Here is a 25,011-nt window from a genome sequence, read left to right on the forward strand (position 1 = left end):
GGTGCGCGTTGTTACGTCACAGTAATCGCTATACTAGGGTCGGGATAGCTACCGGAGCCCCGAATATGGGTGCCAGATAGTGCCCAAAACAATCGTAAGATAAGGGCGTATTCCCCTGCTCTTTCTGCCGCAATGGAAATCTCCAGTTTAGGTAAATAAAGACGTTGGTGGGGGGGGGGTACTACGATTTCCAGCATGCATTGCGGAACGAAAGGCCTTAGCCACAGGGTTCCTTGGAAGCTGTAGTCTTATGGAGCAGTGCGTCCGATACCCGAAGCAGACACGATTCTCACGGAAACCGAGTTGCTAAATTAGAGACCTCCGCTCTCTTATGAACCTCGATACCTATGGATTGGAGTGTTATCGTGTTTTCGCATCTTGACAGCGGAAGGTAGGCTAAAAAAAAAAAAAAAAAAAGGCTAAAGGACCCACAAATCCTAGGAAGACTACAATTCCCATCCAGCCCCGCAAGTCTCGGCTAGTAGTCCTTTAAGGTCAGTAACTTGAAGGAATGCAAAGTGGTGCCGAATTTGCCCGGGAAGTGGAAATCTGCTCTGGTCCACGTCTGCGCGCTCGTAGTTCCGCCCCTCTCTTCCAATGTTTGTTATTGTTTTGCGGTTTAGGCTGCTCCTGCCCCGCCTCGCCAGAGAACGCTTGGCCAATCAATGGGGTGGTAGCTTTGAGGGACAAATGGCAGGAACCAATCGTCTTGTCGGAAACTCAGAGACACAGAGGACTGGGCCCTGTCTCCATCCGCCATGTTAGATTCAACCCGCAGGGGTAGCAGTGGAGCTGGCAGCGAACAGTCCTTGCAGTGGCCTCGGGCAGGCGCCCCCCGGGGGCGGGAAGCTGGTAAGGTAGCACCCGAGGTTCTCTCGGGGTAGTGTCACGTCCCACTTAGGAGGTTGAGGAGGTCGTAGGGAGGAATCCTGCAAAGGAGAGGGGCGACTTATTCTGTGTGTGGGGGCAGCCGACCTTTTCAGAAACCTAGTGAGAGAGCCGTTCGTCTGAGGGAACGAGGGCGTGGATGCCGCCGGAAGGATGAAGCGTCGGTACCTCGGATCGCCCAGCTTATGCCAAAGGAAGGCCGAAACTTCCCAGCACGAAGAGGGCTAGGCAAAGAAAATGAGAGGAAATCTTCTGAGTGGTGACATTATCTTGGGGGCATGAAGTGCTAGGAAATGAAAACTGTAAGACTAGGATAAAAATGTCTAGGAAAAAAAGAATGACACTACTCACAGACTCTTCTTACCCCATACTCCTTTTTGAGAATCTTATAAAGAGGTCTCCTTGGTTAGGGACTTCCTGTATTGGAAAGGCATCGTTTTTCTTTATTGTCAAACACCCAGCTTTCAGGTCATCTTAAAGCACTTACAGCTTCTACAGGCCTCTGGTGGAGAGAATAATCAAAGCTCAGGTTCCCAGTTGTAGGTCTACTTTATTAAAGGGATTTTTAGGGTTGAAAAAATCGACATAGAGGAAGAGATGACTTTGTGCCAAGCAAAGGTGAGTCAGTGGCATGAGCTTACAGTAATGCCAGTTATGAAATCTGAAGGCCTAGGCCCCAGCTGCCTGGCTGTACTGACGTTAAACCTATAGGGGCAGATGGGGCTAACTATAGCTTTTTATTTCCACAAGTTCAAGATCGATGCTCTTGCTGAAAGAGTTTTCACAGGAAAGCCAAACAGAGATAGGCAGTTCTTTATGAAGATCTGGATATGGCCCAGTTAAGCTAGAATCTCCCACTTCCTGTTTTCTCCCCATCAGCCGACCAGCTGGATGAGCTCCAAAGTACCTAAATTAATTTCCAATTTGAGAAAAAGGAAGGAAGATTTCGTTTCCTGCTGGGCTGTCCAAAATGTGGAACTGTGTGTCTTAGAAGTTGGAAAGTAGGAATGTATTTCAAATTATCCACTTTTGGCAGGCTGTCAGTCACTCCCATTCCCTGATTTTTTGCCCAGAGTTCCTGGGGAGTTGGACAGACAGCCTCTCCAAATTTTAAGGACCCTAAGGATCGCATTCCATGTGAATGAATTCTAGATGTCAGCAGGATTGGCACTCAAGACTCCCTGGCATTATTTTGGAGGTGAATTTGGCTCTAGGTGGCGACATAGAATGGAAAAAATTGAGTTTTGAGTTTTAAAAAAATCCTGATCCTCAGAGTTCAAGGTCGTTTTTAATGATAGTCTCAGTTGTATTACTTCACAGGGCAGTGGACAGCACTGGAAAACAAATTTTGAGTTCTAAAGACTGGTTTATTATAATCCTTTTTATATTTGAACGACATTTTCAGGGAATGTTATACACACACATTGATCTTATGATGATATTGTGAGGTAGGCAAAACAAAGGTATTAAACCTTTTTTACCGGTAAAGGATCTGAAGCTCAGAGGTTAAATGACTTGCTCAAGCTTATACGGCTAGTAACTTAATAGAGCCATGTCTGGACCCCAAGTCTTCTGATCCCTTTGCTCCCCCATAACAGTGTAAATTCCCAGGACTTCTTGCACACCTCCTATCTCCTGTGTCTGCAGCAGAATCTGGTTCTTTGTAGATGCTCATTAAATATTTGTTGCTGAATATGTTTAAGAGCTGACTGTTTTCACTACAATTTAAGTTTAGATTTAAACAACTTCAGCTATTTTTCGTAAAGGCATCATAAATACAAACCAGCTCACCAGTACGTAAACTTCTTAATTAAAAACAAACAGCTGACCAGAATAGATGTTTGATGTCTACTAAGGAGTTATTGTTAACTTTTTAAGCATGATTATAGTGTCGTGGTTGAGTTTTTAATATTCTTATCTTGACCCTGGATTGGTAAATTGTGGAAGCTGGGTTATGGATCCATAGGAGTTCATTATATTATCCTACCTTTGTATAGGTGTGGAATTTTATAATAAATAATTTTAAATTTTAATTAGGTAACTGTCATTTGTTTAAAACATTAGCTGCTTACAGTCAATCCAGTGTTGGTGGTGATGGAGGAGAGTGGTGGGGTGGCGTAGAGGAAATGAGGGTACCCTTGAATTGATTGTTGTAGCTAGGTCTTTATTGCTCTCCACGTTTATGTTGTTTGAAATTTCCCAGTGAAAAAATTAGCAGACTACAAAAAACAGGTGAACTAGGATGAAGGGTGTTGAAAGTGTAGTTTCTTGGCTGGAACTTTGGCTTCTAACTTTTTTAAATTGATCCAGTGGAGAACCTCAGTTTAGCTTAGGAAGAGATTGCTTCTTCAAGAAAAATGTAGAATGTTACTTTCAGGCATGCAAGGGTGTAAGCTCCCTGAGGGTACTTTATCTGTTTTGTTCACCTTACTTAGTATTTCCTGCTACTAGCACCTATTCAATAGGTATTGGTTTAGTAAGTCATTATAAAATGCCATGAAAGTCCATAAGGATTTTACAAAATCTAGATGATTTCTGAGTGTGGCCCAAATGTAAATACTCTCAGTAGACATCTATCTCTCATGTGGAGAGTCATTTTTATGACTTACATAAGTACAAATCTTTATGGCATAGATTTAGCATTAATATTTTTATTTCTTGGAAAGAAAAATTGTTATTTAACAGTGAGATCTGTTTTAAAGTACCCCCTAGATTGTAAGTTCTATAGGAGCAGGGATATTTTCTATCTTGTTCATTGCTGTGTTCCCCATGCATAGTATATATTAGGTGCACAGAAGTATTTGTGGAATGCCTGAGTGTTTATGCAATTTACAGAACCCATTCTAATGTGTTTTCTATCTCTCACCCACCTTTTCAACTCTAGCCCTACAACATGGAACCACAGGTTACTCTAAATGTGACTTTTAAAAATGAAACTCAAAGCTTTCTGGTTTCTGATCCAGAAAATACAACTTGGGCGGATATAGAAGCGATGGTGAGTGTTACTTTGGTTTCTCCATTATTTAAGCATAGATATTTTTAGGTAGCTATTTGTAGCTATAGTTAAAATGGTTGTCCATAGCTGTAACGGTTGGCATATTTACTATTTCTGGGTCTTTTGGGAAATTATTTTTGTCAGGAGTTGGGCATTCATATAGGAGATATGCCCCATAAAAGGGAACAAACAGATAAGTTCCTTCTGAAGAGATTAAAAAGGGAAGGTAAAATTATTTTTTAAGTGAAATGATTTCAAAGACCTGTTAATATTGGAAATAGTTTGAGGAATGAATTGGTGTGGGCCGCACCCCAACAAGGCCCCAGGGGAATGTTTTCTTGCCTGGGAGCAGATATGTTACTGTTTTTGAGCCACCAAAGAAATGGGACTTGAAGCACTTACTGAAGAAGATCAAAGACCACAGCCTTCAGTGTGTATTACACTTCAACATAAAGAAAACAAAAATCTTCACAGCTGGACCAATAAGGGACATCATGATAAATGATTGAAGTTGTCAAGAATTTCATCTTTACTTGGATCCACAATCAGTACCCACGGAAGCAGGAGTCAAGAAATCAAATGACACACTGCATTGGGCAAATCTGCTGCAAAAGACCTCTTTAAAGTGTTAAAAAGCAAAGATGTCACCTTGAAGACTTAAGGTGGGCCTGATGTTTTCAGTCACCTCATGTGCATGCAAAAGCTGGACAGTGAATAAGAAAGTCCAAAGAAGAATTGATGCTTTCGAATTGCTGTGTTGGTGAAGAACATTGACTATACCATGGACTGCCAAAAGAATGAACAAACCTGTCCTGGAAGAAGTACAGCCAGAATGTTCCTTAGAAGCAAGAACATGTCTCACATATTTGCACATGTTATCAGGAGGGATCAGTCTCTGGAGAAGGACATCATGCTTGGTAAAATAGAGGGTCAGTGGAAACGAGGAATACCCTCAACGAGATGGATTGGCACTGTGGCTGCAACAATGGGTTCAAGCATAATAACGATTGTGGGGATGACGCAGGATGGGGCAGTGTTTCATTCTGTTGTACATAGGGTCGCTATGAGTTGAAACCGACTCAACATCACCAAACAACAACAAAGGTATAACCTGTGTTTTACAAAAGCTGATAGATTGCCTTTATTGCTAGGTCAGAGGTTGAGTGTCTCAAAGTTGAGCAGCAAAAACTGTCCTGGGTGCTTCGACAGCAGTTCCGCTGCTCCTTTAATTTTTGTTAATACTTTTCCTGATCTTAGTTTGCCCTTTGTACTCTTCTGTTTCTGTTCAGGTTGCACTGGTGAATATTTTACTTCCTGCATGACTGACTATCTAACAAAACTATTTGGTAAAAGTCTCCTTTTATCTGGTTATATGTGATGGTAACTAAAAAGGAAAGGAAATGGTGGAGACTTTAAAAGAAGTTTAGTCCTGTGCCTTCCAGCAATTATCTATACTGTTCTAGACAGATGGTTATCCAGAAAGGAATTGGATCTTGTTTGTCAAGTAGTCTGAAAATCGAACACAGTTAGCTTTCTTTTGCTAGTACAGTAATACCTGTGAAAGCCAGAACCTGTGTAAGGTGGAAACCTGTCAGATAGGGAAAACTCAAATATTTTCCAGTAATAGAGAGCCATAGAAAAGTGGTAAGGCTGCACGCTGTCAGAGGTGGAAAGCTTGTAAGACCGGAAAAACAGGGCAGTCCCATTGAGTTCTAGCTCTCACAGGTTTTTTCCTTTATTGAATTTTAGATTATAAAAGTGTAATACATGTCCATTATAAGAAGTGAAACAATCCAAACATATAAAAAGGAAAAGTTCATATTTCTTCCCTCCCTCCTTCCCACCCCTTTGGGGTAACCGGTGTTAATGACAGCCCTGTATGTGCTTACCCACATTTTCCATATTCATACAGACATCATATAGGATCAAGCTTATTTTGCAGCTTGCTTTCCTCACCCAATAGTAGGTTATAGACATAGTTCTATAGATAACAACCAAAGCTCGTTCTTTTGAAAACCAAGGAAAATTCACAATATTGTGGGTATTGTTGTACCATAATTTATTAATCATTTCATACTGAAAAATAAATAGTTGGATTGTTTCCAGTTTTTTTTCTTTTTGCTCCTCCAAATAAAATGCAGGAGGTATACCTCTGTACATATAACCTCAAGTGAGATTAATGGGTCACACAGTATGTGATTTAAAATTTTAATACCTGTTACCCAGATTGCTTTGCAGAACGATTGTAGAAACTCACAGAAATAAATGACCGTGTCCTCAATTCTTGACAGTACTGGATGTTGTAGCTTTAAATAATTTTTGCCATTCTGATGAGATGGCATCTCCTTGCTTTAATTTGCATTGTTCTGACTACCAGTGAGGTCGAATATCTTTTCATATATTTGTTAAGCATGCTGATCTCCTCTTCTGTGAATTTTCAGTATATTTTTACCTGCATTGTTAATCTTATCCTTAGCAGCTTTGCAGATGCTCTTTGTATGTTAGAGATACTCCTTATCTATTATGGGTTCCATATATTTTTCTCAGTCTGTTGTCTTTTGACTTGGTTTATGGTACTTCTTACCATATAGAAATATTTAATTTTTATGTAATAAAATATGCCCATCTTTTCTTTTATGACTTCTAAGTTTCTGTCACAATTTGACTTTTTGATGTCTTATTCATATAGTATATTTTTTACTTGCAGGTAAAAGTTTCATTTGATCTGAACACTATTCAAATAAAATACCTGGATGAGGAGAATGAACAGGTAAAGTATTTTATGGTAGCCACTGCCAGCCATCCAGAATAGGGATCTGATTTCTCAGGAGCGATTGATGTAGAGCACAAAAAGTTTAGTGTTTATCTCATTTATTCAGGGATTTAAATGCATTTGCTAATTGCCTGTTCTAAGCAGAGTTGTGCCATCTGAGATGGAGTTGAGAAATGCAGAAGCAGTTTGAAGAAGATTATCTGAGAGATAACTTTAAAATTACATAGTGTTCTTAAGTTCAAATATAGTCCAAGCTTCCAGTTAGTTTGTAATAAAATAGTAACCTTTATTGAGTGGCTATAATGTATCAGATTAACAGCAGTACTGTGTTTTAGGTACGTTATCATCTCTGTTTTATCCATGAGGAAACTGAGGCACAGAGAAGTTAAGTAATTTGCCCAGAAGCACATAGCTTGGAAGTAGTGGAGTAAGGGTTTAATCCATTCCCTCTGGCTCCAGAGCCCAGGCTCCTAACCACTATATTATGCTGTCTCTTGATATGGCTGGAATAATGGAGGGCACAGTAATTAAGCAATAAAATTCTTTAATGATTATTCATCACTTGCTTATGATACTAGAAAAGCTGAACCCCTAGGCTGAGATTTTGTGTCTATTCTGTGACGCTGGTCTTAGTAACAGAAATGCTGAGTTGATGAGATGCTTGTAATTCACTGTTGCTTTTTTCCTTTTACAGGTGTCCATCAACAGTCAAGGTAAGTCCCTCAGGGAACCTGTTCAGCTTTATTTAAAAGCGTTATCTGTTCACGGGTTTATGCATTTCCATTTACACTCAAACCTTGTAACAACATTTGTTTTAGATTAGAACTTGGCATGCAATAAATTGACATTGCACTCACTCATCCATGGACATAAGTTACATAGGGGATTTTTATTATATAGCAGTGTTTTATATGTACAGTGATGACTTCAAATGGACCGTAAGGACAGCTTTAAGGAGAGCTGCTCTTATATTTCAAATGCTGCTACTCTGAAAACCACATGCCTCCCAATATGTTGCGTCTGTCCCTAACTTGTGTATATATATTCATGTTGATTTATAAACACTATCCATGAACTCTCTTGAGTTCTGAGGTTCAGTAAGCCTAGAGTGAGGGAGCTGGGTCGAGGTCTCATAGCTGGAGGGTGCCAGTGGTAAAGAAAGGGGACTTTAAAGCAGAGAACTGTTGCAGTAGCTTCTCTTCCAGGATGAAAAGAGAATTTGTCATCAAAAAGGTAGTAGCTGTTCATATATTGAGGATTGTAAGCTAAGAATTCTAAAAAGTCAGGGTTGCCTGTACCTACTAGAATCTTTTTAGGCTAGTGAAGAATTATCACAATGTCTGTTTTTTGTCCTTTTAGGAGAATATGAAGAAGCTCTTAAGGTAATGGTTATTTTGTATCATTTTCCAAATAATTTTTTTAATGTTTATTGACTGAAGCTCAAACCTGAATTCCATTACCCAGGAAGAGGAATTATTAATGAATGTAAACACAGTGAAACCTATTTTTAGGGAGATAGTACTGAGTAGGGCATACCATCCAGCAAAAGGGAGCTCCTCATGTAAAGTTTTCCCCCAGTTTTCTTCCCATCTCGTTGCTGATCTTTGTGCCACCATCCAAGTGTTTAAAAATACAGTGAGCTTCCTGGTTGGTCTTTGTCATTTCCTTCCTTCGCAGTATTCCAAATGGAACATTACAATGAAAATTTAAGGTACAGAGTTGCATACAATCTCTCGTTTAAGACATTGGTGCATTAGAGCATTCCCCAAACGCATTTATTTTTCTGGTGTATCAGCCTGTCTTTTCATTACCGCTTTTCTAATTAAGGTTTGACTATCTTTTATGAGCTTCTATTCCAAGACTGAGTTATTTTTGACAATCACTTTCATTCTAGGGAGGGAAAGGCAAGATTTTTTTCTAACTGGGGCTGAGTCTACCCTTTTTGGCTGCTGGACAAAACTGATATCCTTATTTCAGCAGTGTAACCAATGTGTTCCCAGTTTTATTGCATGAGCATCCTTATTTACCAGCCTCACTCTTTGTTTTGGATATTCAGATCTTTTCCTTGGTTTTCCTTAGTTGAGATACCTATTTCTGTATATAATCTCTCATTCCTCTTCCCTTCTGCTTCAGTTATTTTGTGGTTTTCCTATTTCTTCCCTGCCCTTAAGCTATTCTAGCATGCTGGTCCTCTACCCCCTTCACTCTTGTCCTACTCTTCCTGGCTTTTCTCTTTCCATATTCTTAGAAGCTATAGTAGTTTCACTAAAAAGTCTTCTAAGGTCATCGTAACTTTTCTGCCTTTCCCCAGCCCCTCTTAGCATCCTGTCAGGAAGCTCAGACCTCAGGAACCTAATGTTTATGTAAGCCTGTCTTGCCGTGCAAAGCAAGAATATTTTTACATTTTCATATATGGTACTGTATAGTTTTTAAGATTCCCTTATATTTTGACACATCTTCATTGCAGTCTTTTCTTGAGCAGTTTTTCCCACAGTCCCTCCCAAACAGTTTACTAAAAGCTTCTTGGTGGGTTATGGTCTAGAACAGGGGTTGACAAACTCCAGCCTCTGTGTTCACTGCCTGCTTTGTAATAAAATTTTATTAGAACGTAGCCACGCCAATTCATTTATGTGTTGTGTGTGACTGCTTGTGTGCTACAGCAGCAGAGTTGGATAGTTGTGTCCAAAACCATATGGCCTCCAAGCCTGAAATATTTACTGTGTGGCCTTTTAAGCAAGCATTTGCTGACTCCTGGTCTAGAATAACAGGTTTCAAACTTTTTGGCCATGAAATGCTCTCTGTAAATGGAATCTTAAATCTAATGGGTAAAAATAGATAAAAGAAGAGCTGTTCTGGTTGACACTGGGGTACTAGAAGATGTTGCCCCTAAAATCTTGGACACTGGAGTACCTTCATGGAACCTCAGATGCTCCTTGAAGTACCATTTTCAAGTTAGGGCTTATAGGAAGATGCTTTTAAAAAGGAGGTGACCAGTTAAGCATGTTTTCCAAAATACTATTAGTGAAAAAATAAACACTTAGTTGCAGAACATAGTTTTAAGTTTCTTGAGTTTTCTTAGCATGGGATCAGCTTTTTTAGAAAATTAAGATTGGAGTCCCTAGATGGAGTCTTATGTAAAACCAGTTACACAGAAGTAGTAACCCAGCTATTTCAGATGAAACATCTGGTCTAATAAATTGCTACACTGTGAGGCTACGTTTGTCCTGATTTTTAGTAACAAAACCATTCCTAATTACAGTTCTTGGCAGAGCAACAAGTTGATCATCAACAGTGTATGTGTCGTTTGATTTAATAAAACAAACACAAATCCCGATATTGTCCCATATAATTAATTGATCACACTCTTCTGTTTAGGTGTTTTTGAAATTCCATTTGGAAAAGGAGACTCACACAATATGATTTTGTTTCATAATGTATTCTCTCAGATGGCAGTTAAACAGGGAAACCAACTGCAGATGCAAGTTCATGAAGGATACTACATTGTGGATGAAGCCTCAACACCAGTTGTATCAGAAAAACGACTAGCTGCCAGGGCAGGGAAGAAGCCACTTGCACATTATTCTTCATTGGTGAGAATCTTGGGATCAGATATGAGGCCCCCAGAGGCGCCTGCAACACAGGTATGAATTGAATGGACCTGTGTGTACAATTTTGCTAACCGTATGTTTCCTTGTCTTTGGTCCGTAATTTGAAATATTCATCAGAGATTTGAAGGATGTTGTGATCCTTCTTCATCTCTGATTGAAACTGGTAACAGTGGTTACTTCTGGAGAGGGGGAGTGAGTGGGATAGAGACTTTGTTTTCCATACTCCTCCATGCTATTTGATAGTTTTTTTTGTTTGTTTTTGCTTTGTTTTTAACCATACGCTTATATTACTTTACAAAAGAAACTTCAAAATAATACATTTCAGGAAAATTAAGTAGAAGGAAAAAGTAACCACCAAGATCTTGGATTGTGTTTTCTTGTAGCAATTTCCACGTGCTCCATGCAATGCAGACCAACCTCAAGACAAGCCCCCAGGCTGGTTCACAAGCTACTTGGAGACAGTGAGTGTTCTCTCTTGCTTGGTTTTAGCAGCAGCGTTGACACAGGTAGAATGTGGAAGAATAGAAAGCCAAACCCAGATGGCTGCTGCCTCTGGTGCAGGTGAATGAAGAGTGGTAGTTAATAATTTCTAAACTAGAGCAGCTCCAGTCAAGAAAGCTCTTAACTTTTACAGTGAGGTACCCAGAAAAAGGAAGAGTCTGATTCTAAAAATGTAAGAGAGAAGGACAAATCTCTGTGCCTGCGAAGAAAGCAGTTAGAAATTAACTCATTGAAAAGATTTCATAGTATTTTCTTTGAACCAGTGTAGCTGTGAAAGGAATAGACCTTTTGCTATGTTTTCATCCGTTCACTCAGCTGCTATTAGTTATTTATCACGTTCTTATATTATACTAGAGACTGCGAGGTTTCAGTTCTGTTTAATATATTCACACCTTTTTCTAATATTGGTACTGAATTTTTCCCTACCTTCTATTCTATATCTAGTTCAGAGAGCAAGTGGTTAAAGAAACAGTTGAGAAGCTTGAACAGAAATTACATGAGAAGCTTGTATTCCAAAGCCCAACCTTGGGTTCCTGTCCCTCAGAAGTCTCAATGCCTATTTCAGATGATACACTGTTTTTGCCAGAAAACCAGTTCAACTGGCATATTGCTTGCAGCAGCTGCCACAAAAGAATCGTGGGTGTGCGCTACCAGTGCAGGTGAGCAGTAACTTGGGAATAGTTGTCTATTGGTAGTCCTCAGAGCAACAACCTTGCTGGCATTCTGGATAGGTAAGGGAAATTGGGTGTATTCTATCTCTGAGCGTTAGATGTAGTAGCTCTGGATTGGAAACACAAACTGCTCTTCACTCACATGATATCTGAGTTGAGAGTTAAGTATTCAGATTGTTGTGTTCAGATGTGCACTTGGATTAACAATGAGGCAAAATTATGTTCCCCGAGACAAAATTAGGTCACCAAAGGTTGTCTCCCTCTTGTTCCAAATGCTTTCATAGATTGCTTCATCTTATAGATTTCCCTTTGAAATAGATATAGGTTAAGTGTTATTATCCCCATTTTATTTATGAGGAAAACTGAGACATGGCATGGTCAGATGACATGCTCCGATTACCTGCTAGCTGGCAATAGAGCAAATAGACAGGTCTGGTCTCTTATCTCCCTGCCTTGGGCACTTCCCACTCTGCCATTCTGAACCACGCCATTCTTTTCCCCACAGCCTGTGCCCATCCTACAATATCTGTGAAGATTGTGAGGCAGGGCCTTATGACCATGACTCTAACCACGTCCTACTGAAGTTGCGGAAACCTGTCATGGGATCCTCTGAACCGTTCTCACACTCAAAGTTCTCTACTCCTCGCCTTCCAGCTGCCCTGGAACAAGTCAGGTAAAATCATCTACATGGGGTGTTTAGGGTTTTTTGTTTTTCCTCTTTAAAAAAATTTTGTTGTGGTAAAAGATATATAACAAAATTTTGCCATTTTGGCCTTTTTTTTTTCCTTTTTTTTTAATTGTAAAAATGTACACAGCAAAACAGTTCTCTGGTTTCTTGGTTCTGGTGACAGGGTGTGAGTCACAGAAGTTTAGATAGTCTCCTTAGTTCCTGCTCATTTTCAGTTGATACGCAGTAATGAAGACAGTTACCCAAAGCTAATGAAATGGAAATGATAGCTAGAGAATGAAATTAAGAAACTAAACTAGAAGCTGATACTGATGGAGGCTGCAGTTGGCCCAAAATATCTTCAAGTCTTGTTCATGAGGTTTTTTTTTTTAAATAATTTTTCATTGTGCTTTAAGTGAAAGTTTACAAATCAAGTCAGTCTGTCACATATAAGCTTATAAGTTTTGTTTTTTTTTTTTAAGACTTCAATTTATTATCTCACAGGCTTCAGAAACAGGTTGACAAGAACTTTCTTAAAGCAGAAAAGCAAAGGTTGCGAGCTGAGAAGAAACAGCGTAAAGCGGAGGTCAAGGAACTTAAAAAGCAGCTTAAACTCCACAGGAAGATTCATCTGTGGAATTCCATCCATGGACTTCAGAGCCCCAAGTCTCCTTTGGGCCGACCCGAGAGCTTGCTGCAGTCTAACACCCTGATGTAAGCCTGGGGGCTTGCTGGGAGCCAAGACTTCAGGTTCAGCTCTCTAACACTAAAACATCAGTCAACTTCTGTCTTATTTATTCATAACACTTAGCACCCACACCCTTGAAACTTCCTGTTCTTTGACCCTAGCTTTATTAAAGAGTAGTTCAGTAGTCGTTTGTTTTTTCAATAGACTTTTTTTTTAATAGGCTTTATTTTTTAAAGTAGTTTTATGTCTACAGAAATTTGTGCTGAAAGTCCTGAATTCCCATATACCCCTCCCCCTCACACATTATTTCTTCTCCCCCTCACACATTATTTCTTCTCTTAGTGTCTTTCGTTCCTGTGGTACGTTTGTTACAGTTGATGAACCAGTGTTGCTACATTATTATTAATGTCTGTAGTTTGCATGAGAGCTCACTCTGTGTTGTACAGTCCCGTGGGTTTTGACAGATGCTTAATGTCATATGTCCACTGTTACAGTATGGTACAGAATAGTTTCACTGCCCTAAATATCTGCTGTGCTCCACCGGTTCATCCCTTCCTCCCTCTGCCTGTATCCCTGCAACCACTTATCTTTTCATTGTCTTTCTAGCTTTGCTTTTCTCAGAACGTTACATAACTGAAATCATTCAGTACATACAGCTTTTTTGGTCTGGCTTCTTAGCAGTTTGCGTTTTAAGGTTCCTCCATGTCTTTTCGTGGCTTGGTAATTCATTTCTTTTTATTGCTGAGTTATACACTTTTGTATGGATGTGCCATGGTCTGTTTATTCATTCACCTTTTGAAGTACATCTTGGTTGCTTCCAATTTTTGACAGTTATGAATAAAGCTGCAGCATTCGTGTGCATGTTTTTATGTAAATAAGTTTTCATGTCGCTTGAGTAAATACCTAAGAGCACATTTGCTGAATGGGAGTTATATTTAACACTGGCTTTGGTGCCCTCCTCAGAAAGATAAAAACTAGTAGGTTGCAGAATTGGGGTTGTTTTGACCTCTCTTCACTGGAAGCAGCCTGTATTTGAAGCAAATTAGCAGGTGTTTCAAGAGCTTGGCTCTGTTGTTATTCTATTTATGGATCCTTTTGATTACCCTCACCATGGCTTCTTAGCTCAGGGGTCAAACCTTTTTATTAAATTTTTGTTAGTATTTTTTAAGGCAAATGCAGTAGGACATCCTCAAGAGTCACAGTCAGCCGCCCAGGCCACAGTGGTGGATATTCCAGGCCATCACATCCAATAGCAAATGACTAAGTGCGTGAATTTCTGTTCAGGCTCCCTTTGCAGCCCTGTGCCCCGGTTATACCAACCCTCAGCGCAGCATTTGTGGATGAGAATTTGCCTGATGGGACTCACCTTCAGCCGGGAACCAAGTTCATCAAACATTGGAGGATGAAAAATACAGGAAACATAAAATGGAGTGCAGACACAAAGGTATTCTTTCCCATAAATTGTGAAGATGATGTGAAGTGGCAGAGTACTCAGCTGACAAACTTTCCCTTGTCACTGTTCTTTTCAGCTCAAGTTCATGTGGGGAAACCTGACTTTGGCTTCTACAGAAAAGAAAGATGTCTTGGTTCCCTGCCTGAAAGCCGGCCATGTGGGAGTTGTATCTGTGGAATTCATCGCCCCAACCTTGGAGGGAACATATACTTCTCATTGGCGACTTTCTCATAAAGGCCAGCAGTTTGGGCCTCGGGTCTGGTGCAGTATCATAGTGGATCCTTTCACCTCCACAGAGAGCCCTGGTAACAATGAAAAGGGCATGATCAACTCAAGCAAAACTGATGATCTCACCTGCCAGCAAGAGGTGAGCACTGATGGGCTTTGGTCAGTATCCAAATATAGTTAGAGTTAGGGAAGCGGTGACTGAAATGAAAAGAGCCTACTCATAGCTGGTCATTCTTTCAGAGCTCATGAAAGACTACCCATTCTTCCCCACCCCAACACATTTATATGCTGAAATCCAGCCTAGTCCTCAAGGGCTTTGTTTGAGTGCTTTTCTCTCTCACTGTAGTGATGCTTGGCCAGTCTCTTTGCTGCCCAATGGAAAGAAGGGTGGCCTGGCCTGGCCTATGGAACTAGTGGACTGATAGTTTTGCTCTTTAACGTTGTTCTCCCCTGAGATAACCCTTGTGTGTGGTCCCTAAATATTAATGAAACCTTGCCCTGGATGTTACTTGGTATGCAGTTTTTTAAGGCAACTTACCTCTATTAGTAGGGTACTTCTAGAATAATAATTGCTTAAATTTTGGAGTAATCACTAATAGTGCCCTATTAATAAAAAAAAAGCAAATGCTATGTGGTGAGTACCAGAGGACCGCATGCATACTTCCTCCTCTTTACAAAAGTAATGCATACTCATGGTAGAATATTGACAAAATGCAAATGAAAGGGGAGAAAAAGAACCAGTGTTAATTTCCTGGTTTTGACTGTTGTACTGTGGTTAATGTACGTTGTTATCAGTAGGGAAAGCTAGGTATAGGGCAATATGTGAACTCTGTACTATTTTTGCAACTTTTCTATGAATCTAAAATGATATGAACACAAAAAGCTAGAAGATGTAGAGATGCAGCAGTGTTTTTATTTTTTCTGGAGGCTTATCAACTGGTTGAGGGCCTAAAATCTGTCCTCATGGTTTGTCTCTATAGGAAGCTTTTCTTCTGGCCAAAGAAGAAATTCAGCTTGATGAAGTGACTGAGCAGACAGAAAGGACAGGGACCTGCATCCCTCAGAAGATAAAAAAGATTGCCAGGGAGAGGGAGCTCTACATCCCATCTGTGGATCTTCTGACTGCCCAGGTGGGGAATTCGACACTTTGAGGGATGAGGGACAGAGAGCATTGGGGAAAGTGTTTAACCACATTAATGAGAAGGTGGTAGCCTTAGGTGGTGCCCAGGACGGTCAAGATTATGCCCACTGTGATCCAGTTAGATGTGTTAGTGGCAGGGGAGCTCACTCATGGAAAGAACAGTTTCTAAACTAAATGTTTCACCTTTGAATTGTGGCCTCACTCCTGTGCTTCCCCACAATTCCCCTTTAGTTGCCTCTGCATTTCACCTTATATCTGGTTCACTTTCATACCTACTACATTTCTTCTCTTTGCTGCTCTTTGATGCTTTGAACATCTAGTTCCCATTTAACTCTCCTCCCCCTCAGTTGGCTATGGTGAGACATGAATGTGACAGAGTTGGATCTGGGTGATGTAGAGCTCAGTGGCCTACAAGTCCCATTGAGACAGAAGATGCCCCCAGTGTGCGCTGCAAGCAGCCTGACATTGCCCCTCTTTTTTCCAGGACCTGTTGTCCTTTGAGTTGTTGGATATAAACATAGTCCAAGAGTTGGAGAGAGTGCCCCACAACACCCCTGTGGGTAAGAATGTTACTAGATGCACCTTGTCTATTTTGTTATTAGACCCAAAAGTACTGCAGCATGGACTCTGTAGTTAGCATTTTATTCTCCCACAATGTGATATGAACGCTGCATTCTTAGGTCTAGTTTCCTTCTTTCCTCGTTGTCCACCAGAGGCAGTGATACAAGTTTGTGTGAGGCTTCCCCACTACAAGGGACCCTTCTCTCCATCTATCTCTAGAGGTTTTACATCCCTTTGTTCCTTTACATTCATGGCTCTGTGTCTTGGCTGTAGTTCCCAAGCCAGATGACTGTTTATAATCCTTCCTACATTAATTGATCTGCCTGAGATACTTGCACACCTCATGGTCTGGAGAAATTCTTTCCAGCAGACTTTGAAGCATACCTGGGTTTACTTTAGCCCTGCAGGAGGCAAGAAGCCTGTGAGCTGCTGCTTCTAGACACTGACTGTGATGATGCAATGCTATTTCTTGGTTGATGGTTCTCCTTTCTTCATTCTCCAGATATGACTCCATGCATGTCTCCTCTGCCACATGACAGTCCTTTAATAGAGAAGCCAGGCTTGGGGCAGATACAGGAAGAGAGTGAAGGGGCGGGATTTAAAGCACTTCCTGGTAAGGGGTTAAATATTTATAAAGCATTTGTATCCTTTTTTCTATACTATACCCTGTTTTTATACCAACTCCCTACTAACCTGTCCTTGGTGTGTGAATGGGTTTTCTACAGCATCTTAGTTTTTGAAGTCTCCTCACCTTCAGATGGCACAGATAGCAGCTATTCCTTGCCATAGTATGAGCATGGGTGGTGACTGACCATGGCAAAAGCACCTCGACATTTGAAACACCAAACATAGATGAGGCTCTCATCTCTTTCAGATTACACAGTGTCAGTGAGGAATAAAACTGAGAGCACTGTTTCAATGGAGGAAGCAGAAGATGACCTGAGTGGGACCCAGTTTGTGTGTGAGACCGTGATCAGATCTCTTACTTTGGATGCTGCCCCGGATCACAACCCACCTTGCCGACAAAAGTCCCTACAAAGTGAGTGTCCCCGCATTTCCTCCACCTAGTAGGGTGGCACCCAAATAGTGATTGGCAAACATGATTAGTTAGAAGTGCTCTTTCTTGAGAGTAAAGGTAGGGTGGTCTTTGTTAGAAATTCTGGCCACATTTGTTTCCTCATGGTGTCCATAAGCTGCCTGACCATTTCAGTCACAGCTTTAGGAACAAAGAAGCCACCATACGTCCTCTCTGTGCTTCCTCAGGGGCAGCTGCATTCCACAGAGGAAAAGCTGCTGGTGGTGCCTGGACTCTGCAGTGAGGAGTCTTCCTATAAACTGGCAGAGTGCCTCCCAGAGGCCCCCGTTGGCAGCTCATTGTCTGCTTTCTCCTAGGGCAACAGTCCAGGAAATAGCCAGTAGAGGCAGGAGTACCAAACTGAGTTTCATCAAGGTTAAATTCCATAGCAAACAACAAACACCTTTATATCAGAAACTTCTAGATATCAGAACCAATACCATGTTTTTCAAGAACTATTTAAAAATTCAAATTCTAGTGCATCAAAATAATGGAAAATTTTGTTGTAATGAAATTTGACCTATGCCCTTAAATGTGATTTGGTCTACTTTTTTTTAAATATACATGTGTACAAATGCATAACAACAAGTCTGGAAGGGTTTAGACCAAAATACTCACAGTAGTTATTTTTGATGGGACTTTGGGCGCTTTTCTTCCCTTATCCAGATTTTGCCAGTTTTCTACCATGGACATGCTTTACTTTTGTAAAGAACAGGGGGAAGTATGCATGTGGTCCTGTGGTCCTCACCACCTAGCATTTACTTTTATAGCACTATTAGCTAGTTGATCAGTTTGTTTCGAACCCTGTCTCTAACCATCACGTGAAGAGGAAAAAGGATGAGGCCTCCCTCATTTTAAGCTTCACAGTACTTCTCTGATGTCTGGATGTTTCTGCCTACCTTGTTTTTGTGAGCCTTGGGTCTGTCTGGTTTGGATGGCTTCAGACTTAGAATGTGGTCATGGTTCCAGCAGCAGCCCTTCCCTCTGGTTCTTCGTTCTTCTCTGACATTCATAATTCTAGCCCATGACCCCCAAGGCATTACCAACTAAGGGTACCACCAGTGGCTGCTTGTAGCTTATACCTTTAAATTGGTTGCTTTCCTCCAATAGTGAAATCTGCCTCGTCTGAAGGAGAGGGACAGCTTGGTGATGAGAGAGAGGAGATTGTCCGTATCGCGGAGGAAGAAGTTGTGGAGGAGGATGAGCTCAAAGACGAAGTTCAGAGTCAGTCCTCTGCTTCCTCAGAGGATTACATCATCATCCTGCCTGAGTGCTTTGATACCAGCCGCCCCTTGGGGGACTCCATGTACAGCTCTGCCCTCTCTCAGCCAGGCCTGGAGCGAGGTGCTGAAGGCGAGCCTGGGGTTGAGGCTGGGCAGGAACCAGCCGAGGCTGGGGAGAGACTCCCTGGAGGGGAGAACCAGCTGCAGAGGCACAGTATCAGTGACATCCTCATGACCTCACAGACTCTGGAAGCAGTGCCCCTAACCCCAGAGGTGGTGGGGCCTCCACCTGTGCTGCCCAGGTACCATCCATATCCACCTTGCTGAGGTGTTTGGGAGAGGAAGAATAAGGAGAGGAATCAACTTGATCTCAAAACCTGTTTCTTCTTCAGCCTGGGAAGAGGTTATTTCCCTTAGTAAAGTCTCAATTTAGATGAATAAAAGCTGTATTTCCCAGCATTTGTGGATTCTGGGTTTAAAGAAATACTCGTTGTAGTCAACCTTAGAAAACCCTGGTGGCGTACTGGTTAAGAGCTACGGCTGTTAACCAAAAGGTTGGCGGTTCAGATCCACCAGGTGCTCCTTGGAAACAGTTCGGGGCAGTTCTACTCTGTTCTGTAGGGTCGCAATGAGTCAGAATCAACTCGATGAAAGGGTTTTTTTTTTTTTAGTCAACCTTAATTATCTGAGTACAATGTACTTATGTTTTGATTGTTCAGAGCCAGTTTTTAAACATAAAAATCCCTGTATCTCCCCTCCTTGTTCTGTTGATTTGGAAGCAAAGGCAGCAGAAGCTCATTCTTGTATTAGTCCACAAAATTCCTAAGCATAATTAAGAATTTAAAGCCATTATGGGGGAAAAAGGTACTGTGAAATCAAACAAATTATTTTTAATTCTCTACTGGATCTTTCTGCATCATTGCTTTCATAATGTAGAAAATGCTGGAGCGTTGACTATAGTTTAAACCATTCTCCCAGTGAGCTAGACATTTAGCTTTATCAGTACCACTTAGTATAGAATAAGTGGCCAAACTAAAGCCAGTCTTTCTAGCTTGACTGTGACCAAAGAGGAAAAGGAGTAGAATGCAGCCCTTCTGACCTGATCCCTAAATTCAGACATCTGATCTGGATCAGAAATGTGAAGTGTGCATAGAGAATTTGGCACTGCTGTGCCGTGTTTACTGTTTCTCCACCGTTACCATTGGTACCATTTCAACTTTCAATATTGTGTCTTTCTGGAAGGAGCCCCCCTTGTACACAGCATCATGGTTCCCCAGGAGTGGATTTACCAGTTACCATCCGAGAAGTTTCTTCAGTCCCTGATCAGATGAGAGCAGGTAATGACCAGCTTGAGCTTTATCTGTTTTTCTCTGCTCCTTTCTAATGGAAACCAGGTATTACATGGGCTCTCTGTCTTTATGTTTCTTGGCAATTTTTAAGAACTTGCCCTTTCTCTCTGTTCCTCCCTCATACTCCTATTTGTATACTCTAGCTTAACATTTATTATATGAGACAGCATAGAAGTAGTCATTGCACTGTAGTTGGAAGAACACAGGCCTTGGAGCCAGACAAGTCTAGGTTCCAGCCCCAGTTCCAGCTTTCCTCACTGTGTGACCTTGTAGCAGTTCAGCAGGTGTATAACACCTATAGGTCTGTTTCTTCATCTGGAAAGTAAAGAGAATAGCACCATGAAGTTGTTGCAGGTAGACCTTCAAAGTCACTTCCCACTCTTTCTCCCAAAAAATGAAACCTAAAAGTCCTTATGAATTAATCAGTATGCTATGATTATAGAATTTATTCTGATACAGTAAACTGTCGCCTTGCATTACATTCTGAACAATTTCTCATCACTTACCTAAACAACCACCCCTCACAAAACTTCCCAAATACTTAAAAAAAGAAAAAGAACTTCAAATGCTGTGATCAGATTGCCACCTGCCTGGAAAATAGCTTTGCTGTGAGTTAGAGAACACTTGGCACTTAATGGATGCTGCATCTAACCAACAGCTCTTTTGCTTTTAGAGCCCAGAGGCTCATCAGGACTTGTAAACGGCAGACAGAAGAGCTATGACCACTCAAGGTAACTGGACCTTGTGCAGTCTCTTCTCCAGAAGCAGGTGGATATGCTCTATTGCTTCTGCTTAAAAGAGCCCATGAGAGCAGGGAAGGAGAGCTGTCATTCATCCTTTTTTTTTTTTTTTTTTAATTGAGCGTGTCTCTCATTCTTGTTTTCATTCCTCCTAAAACATAGGAGCAACACTGAGCAAAGGTCCAAAGCTGATGCTTAAGAATGTTCCCATTCCAAACCAGAAAGGAGTGCCCCGAGAGTCTTGTATCTGCCTGTTTGCTCCCAGTCACCTCAGAGCAGTATCAAGATGGGATCTTCCCTACAGAATCCAGAAAATCACATTTCCTCTGGAAGGCGTTTCCTCTGAGATGATAACCCAGCAGAGACGGACTGCTGGTACCCCAGTGTGCCCTTGACTATTATTTTTCAGCTAGGACTGGAAGCTGGCATGTTACCTAGAGCGGTGTGTTTTCTGCAGTGCCCAGATCTTGCAGCAGTGGAACTGGCCCTGTATAAAACCAAAATTTGTAGCTATAAAACAACCAATCATATTCTCTTCTTAAATTTGATGTTTCTCTCTTAAGGAAATATTTTTCTTTAAGGATTCAATTAGATCCCAGATTACTTTGTAGGAAGATCATGGTTTGTTTGTTTACGGAGATAATTTGGTTTTCCTCCACAGGCACCACCATGGGAGCAGCATTCCGGGAGGACTAGTGAAGGGGGCTTTGTCTCTTGCTGCCTCTGCATACAAGGTCCTGTTTGCTGGGCCACCAGTGACTGCACAGGTCAGTGTGTGTTTTCTTTTCCTGAACCAAATCCGATCACAAGTGAAAATGATGGCTTTGGGGTTGGAGAGTGGCATGGGCTTTAGGTTTAGTCTTTGGTTAGTACACAACCTCACCACTTACATGACTGGCCAAGTTACTTAAGGGAGGAAAGGAAAAGAACCTAATGTTGGTTGAGGACTTACTATGTGTAAGGAGCTACTCCAGGCTCTTGGGCTGTAAGATGAATAAGACATCAGCTCCTGCCCAAAGCCTAGGAAGCGACAGGTAAAGAGACATTTACTCTACTGGGTAAGATCTTGTGCCAGTGCTGTCAGACAAATGGAGCACCTCATCTAGGCTGGTGGGGCCCAGGAAAGCTTCCTGGTAGATGGTGTCTGAACTAAGTCCTGAAAGACAAAGTGTTGGCCAGGAAAAAGGCAGAGAAAGGTATTGTAGATAAAGTAGTTGGGAAGAACGTCTTAGAAGTATAAGAGAGCAAGTTGGATTTGAGGAGCAGGACCATTTGGTCAGAGAAGCGGAGTAAGAAAAGGCCAAATATGTAGGCAGGAGACAGATCATCCTCCTCCTCCTATGCTGTGTGTTAAGGAGTTTGGATCTTAGGTCAAGCTCAGCAGGAGGCCGTTCAAGGGTTTTAAGGAAGTGATTAACAAGATCAGTCACGGTCTTAGTAAAAGCACTCTACTACAGTGAGGATGTTGGGGTGGGACAGGGAAAGAAAGCAGTTTGAGAAACCATGTGTAGGTAAAAAAAAAAAGGAAAAAGGAAAGATAATTAAAAGGTAGAAATGACAGAGCTTGGAGACCATGATTAAGTGGCTACAAAGAAGTCAAGGATAAATTGCAAGTTTCTGACTTAGGTGATTAATAAAAGAAGATATGCAAGAAGAAGGATATATTTGGATGAGAGAAGAAAAAATTAGGTCAATTTTGAATGATGCTGAGTTTGAGGTGTGCAGGGCATAGCTAGGTAAAGATACCCAGAATGTAGCTGGATATACAAATACGGAGCACGGGGGAGAGATCTGGCCTAGAGATGAAGTGTGAGAGTTGCTTGCATACAGGTTAGCAGGAGCCATGTGATTGGATGAAATCACCCAGGAAGAGTAGGGAAGGCAAGAAGCAGCCTTTAAGGAACAGGGAAGGAAGGAGGAACCTGCAAAGAAGATAGGTGACTAAGGGGAAAATGAGAGTTCTGTGCTAGACCTTAGGGAAAGGAGTTTTAATAAGGGGGGAATTGGTCAACAATGTCAAATGCCTCAGAGAGGTATGACCGGGTCGTGAGGAATTTCAAAGTGCAAGTATGCCCCACTTTTCAAATAGCTGAGCTACAAAGGGAAAAATAGAGGGGAAGCTAGGATACTTAAGGCAGAGAGAGACATTTTTAAAGATAGGTGGGACTTTAAAGCTACTAGCGAAAGAGGTTAAAGATAAAGATGAGAGAGAATATAAAATGGCAAAAGATTTCTGAGGTAATGAGATCTAAAGCAAAGTTATCATGGAAGGATTAACCTTGAAAGGAGGATGGTAATCTATTCCGAAATAAGACGGAAGAAGGGAACAGTGGAATTAAGTGTAGCGGGAAATGCCAGAGACTCTGCTCAACATGCTTGCTTACAGACTTTCTCATAGGAATTCTCTCAAGAACCCTGAAAATAGGTATTTTGTATTTCCACTTCTATAAATAAGGGTTTATCATCACTGGGTTTCCAGAGCTTAATTTTATCTGGACAAAGAATGCTTGTTTCTGAAAGTCTCTGCTGAAGTATTCTCTTCCTAGTTCCAAGGACAGTTCATCAGTCCCCTGGTTTCCTTTCTCCTTCCAGCACAAACACAGCTAATCTATAGCAGGGCCTTCCCAATCCTTCTTACCCCTCAGAAGATCCATTGGTATAAGGTAGGCAAGTGCACTATACCCTTGTATCACGTTACCTAGAATTTTGAATAATCTAGGAAGATGAGTATGCTTTACAAGACAAACTTTTAACAATTTAGAGATCTACATGGATAAGCACTTAAATTATATAGAAAATGTTCTACTTTTCTTGTCTGTACACAGCCAGTAGATTCTGAAGACCAGACAGCAGCCTTGATGGCCCATCTCTTTGAAATGGGATTCTGTGACAGGCAGCTGAACCTAAGGCTGCTGAAGAAGCACAACTGCAACATCCTGCAGGTTGTGACAGAGCTCCTTCAGGTTAACAACAATGACTGGTACAGCCACCGCTATTGAAGAGCTTCCTTGTATTAAATAACTGCCTGCTGCTCAGAGATGATCTTTATTCTGTTATTGGGGTGTGGGGTAGAAGCCCTTGTTTGTTTTTTTAATCTGATGAATATTTATATAGCCCATCATTGAATTATCAAGACAATACCTGCAATACAGTATTTTTTGGAACCAATCAAAGACCAGAACTTAAATTGTCACTTTAGACACTGGATGAATTGTAGGAAGACAGATTTTCAGTTGATTTATGTAAAACTCCTTTCTCCATTTTAGTCTATTGAAGAGTTTAATTTGAACCTTCTGTAGGAGCCAGTTTTCTTCCTGCTCATATTAAATCTGAGTGTTTTTGTTTAGTTAATGTGGATATTTTTATGGGGATGTCTGTTAATTGTCAATTTTTAAATGAAATGAAGGTTGGAAGAAAGGCTATCAATTGTTCTCAAGAATTCTTCTTACGGTTTCTCTAACCATACCCCCAGCCTCGTAGCTATGTGGATTGAAATGACACCCAGAGCATGACAGAAACATTGCTACTCTTCCTTTCTCAAGGAGGTCATTTCCCTGCAAGACTTGGTAATTGATGGCTTTGCTTTCTAAAGATCCATTGGTGTATTTAAGAGTATCTACCTTCTAAGTCTCTGCATTTCAGTGAAAGGAGGGAGGAGTGTGCTAGCTAAATAATTAACCCACCAGCACCTATTATGTCTATTGTAGTAATTTTGCATACATTTTTATGGGAAGAAATTGTTAGGTAGGTAGTGTGAAATATTTTGCTAATCCTATACAGGAAGAAAACCCTTCTATTAATTAAAGGGAAAAGTACATTTAACAATTATCTTTTTTTTTTAATGTCAGGGCAGATCTTATTTTACAGCAGAGTAGGGGGAAATAGAAACATGAATGAAAGGCAGGCTCCTATGTTAATCTCAGTAAAGTTCACGTGTGGGCAAGTGAGCGTGTGTGAGGTATAGGATATTCTGATGACATATAGAATGTCTGAAGTTGGTTTAAAGGTATTAGCCTTAGAGACCCTACAACAGGAAGAGGCTGTATTTTTGTAAAACTTGGGTAGGGAGCAAACGCACTGAAAAAGTTTTGGTTTAATCCTAGGATGAGTGGGAAAGAGCTTGCTTCTTAGAGCCCAGGTCCAAGAAGGGAGTCTTGGATGCAGTTGATGAAGGAAGAGAAAGGGTAACAAAAAACGCTAAAGATTCAGTCATGAAAATGACTGTTGAAGAAAAAGAATCTGACCCCCAGCCCAAAGGAGGAAGGATAGTTAAAATAGTATTATTTAACTTGGTTGGTATTTATAATGACTGGTGATTTTAATTAATTGTTAACAATACTGTTTCTTTACAGTATAACTGTTGAATGCTATTAAATAAAAGCAAGATTCAGACCGCAAGCCAACCAGGCTGTCCATTATTTAGAAGGTTTTTATGGGGCTTCTGGGTAGA

General features: G+C 40.9%; 1 protein-coding gene across 3 annotated transcripts; it reads left to right on the forward strand.

The window, feature by feature from the left end:
• The first annotated feature begins 60 nt into the window (after positions 1–60).
• Positions 61–24,959, forward strand: NBR1 (NBR1 autophagy cargo receptor). Of its 3 annotated transcripts, none has more exons than XM_049859041.1 (21): positions 61–391; positions 3,773–3,883; positions 6,591–6,653; positions 7,351–7,369; positions 8,016–8,038; positions 10,103–10,297; positions 10,648–10,725; positions 11,210–11,424; positions 11,942–12,109; positions 12,608–12,817; positions 14,076–14,235; positions 14,321–14,611; positions 15,453–15,602; positions 16,098–16,173; positions 16,677–16,787; positions 17,049–17,213; positions 18,360–18,774; positions 19,715–19,809; positions 20,495–20,552; positions 21,223–21,328; positions 23,387–24,959. In XM_049859041.1, the coding sequence occupies exons 2-21, from the start codon at positions 3,782–3,784 to the stop codon at positions 23,558–23,560; spliced, it is 2,874 nt and encodes a 957-aa protein (XP_049714998.1). In that variant the 5' UTR covers positions 61–391; positions 3,773–3,781; the 3' UTR covers positions 23,561–24,959. The 3 variants fall into 3 exon arrangements, with proteins under 3 accessions (XP_049714998.1, XP_049714996.1, XP_049714997.1); XM_049859039.1 differs by lacking the exon at positions 61–391 and adding an exon at positions 712–1,506; XM_049859040.1 differs by lacking the exon at positions 61–391 and adding an exon at positions 713–852.
• Positions 24,960–25,011: the final 52 nt, after the last annotated feature.

This window comes from Elephas maximus, chromosome 19, assembly GCF_024166365.1.
Source record: "Elephas maximus indicus isolate mEleMax1 chromosome 19, mEleMax1 primary haplotype, whole genome shotgun sequence".
NCBI classification, from domain to species: domain Eukaryota; kingdom Metazoa; phylum Chordata; class Mammalia; order Proboscidea; family Elephantidae; genus Elephas; species Elephas maximus.

Coding starts and splice junctions, on each gene's coding strand:
- NBR1 (XM_049859039.1), top strand. CDS start 1,486: ATGACTTTGTGCCAAGCAAAG. Junction 1,507..3,772: donor TGACTTTGTGCCAAGCAAAG/GTGAGTCAGTGG, acceptor TTTCAACTCTAG/CCCTACAACATGGAACCACA. Junction 15,603..16,097: donor TGGATCTTCTGACTGCCCAG/GTGGGGAATTCG, acceptor TCTTTTTTCCAG/GACCTGTTGTCCTTTGAGTT.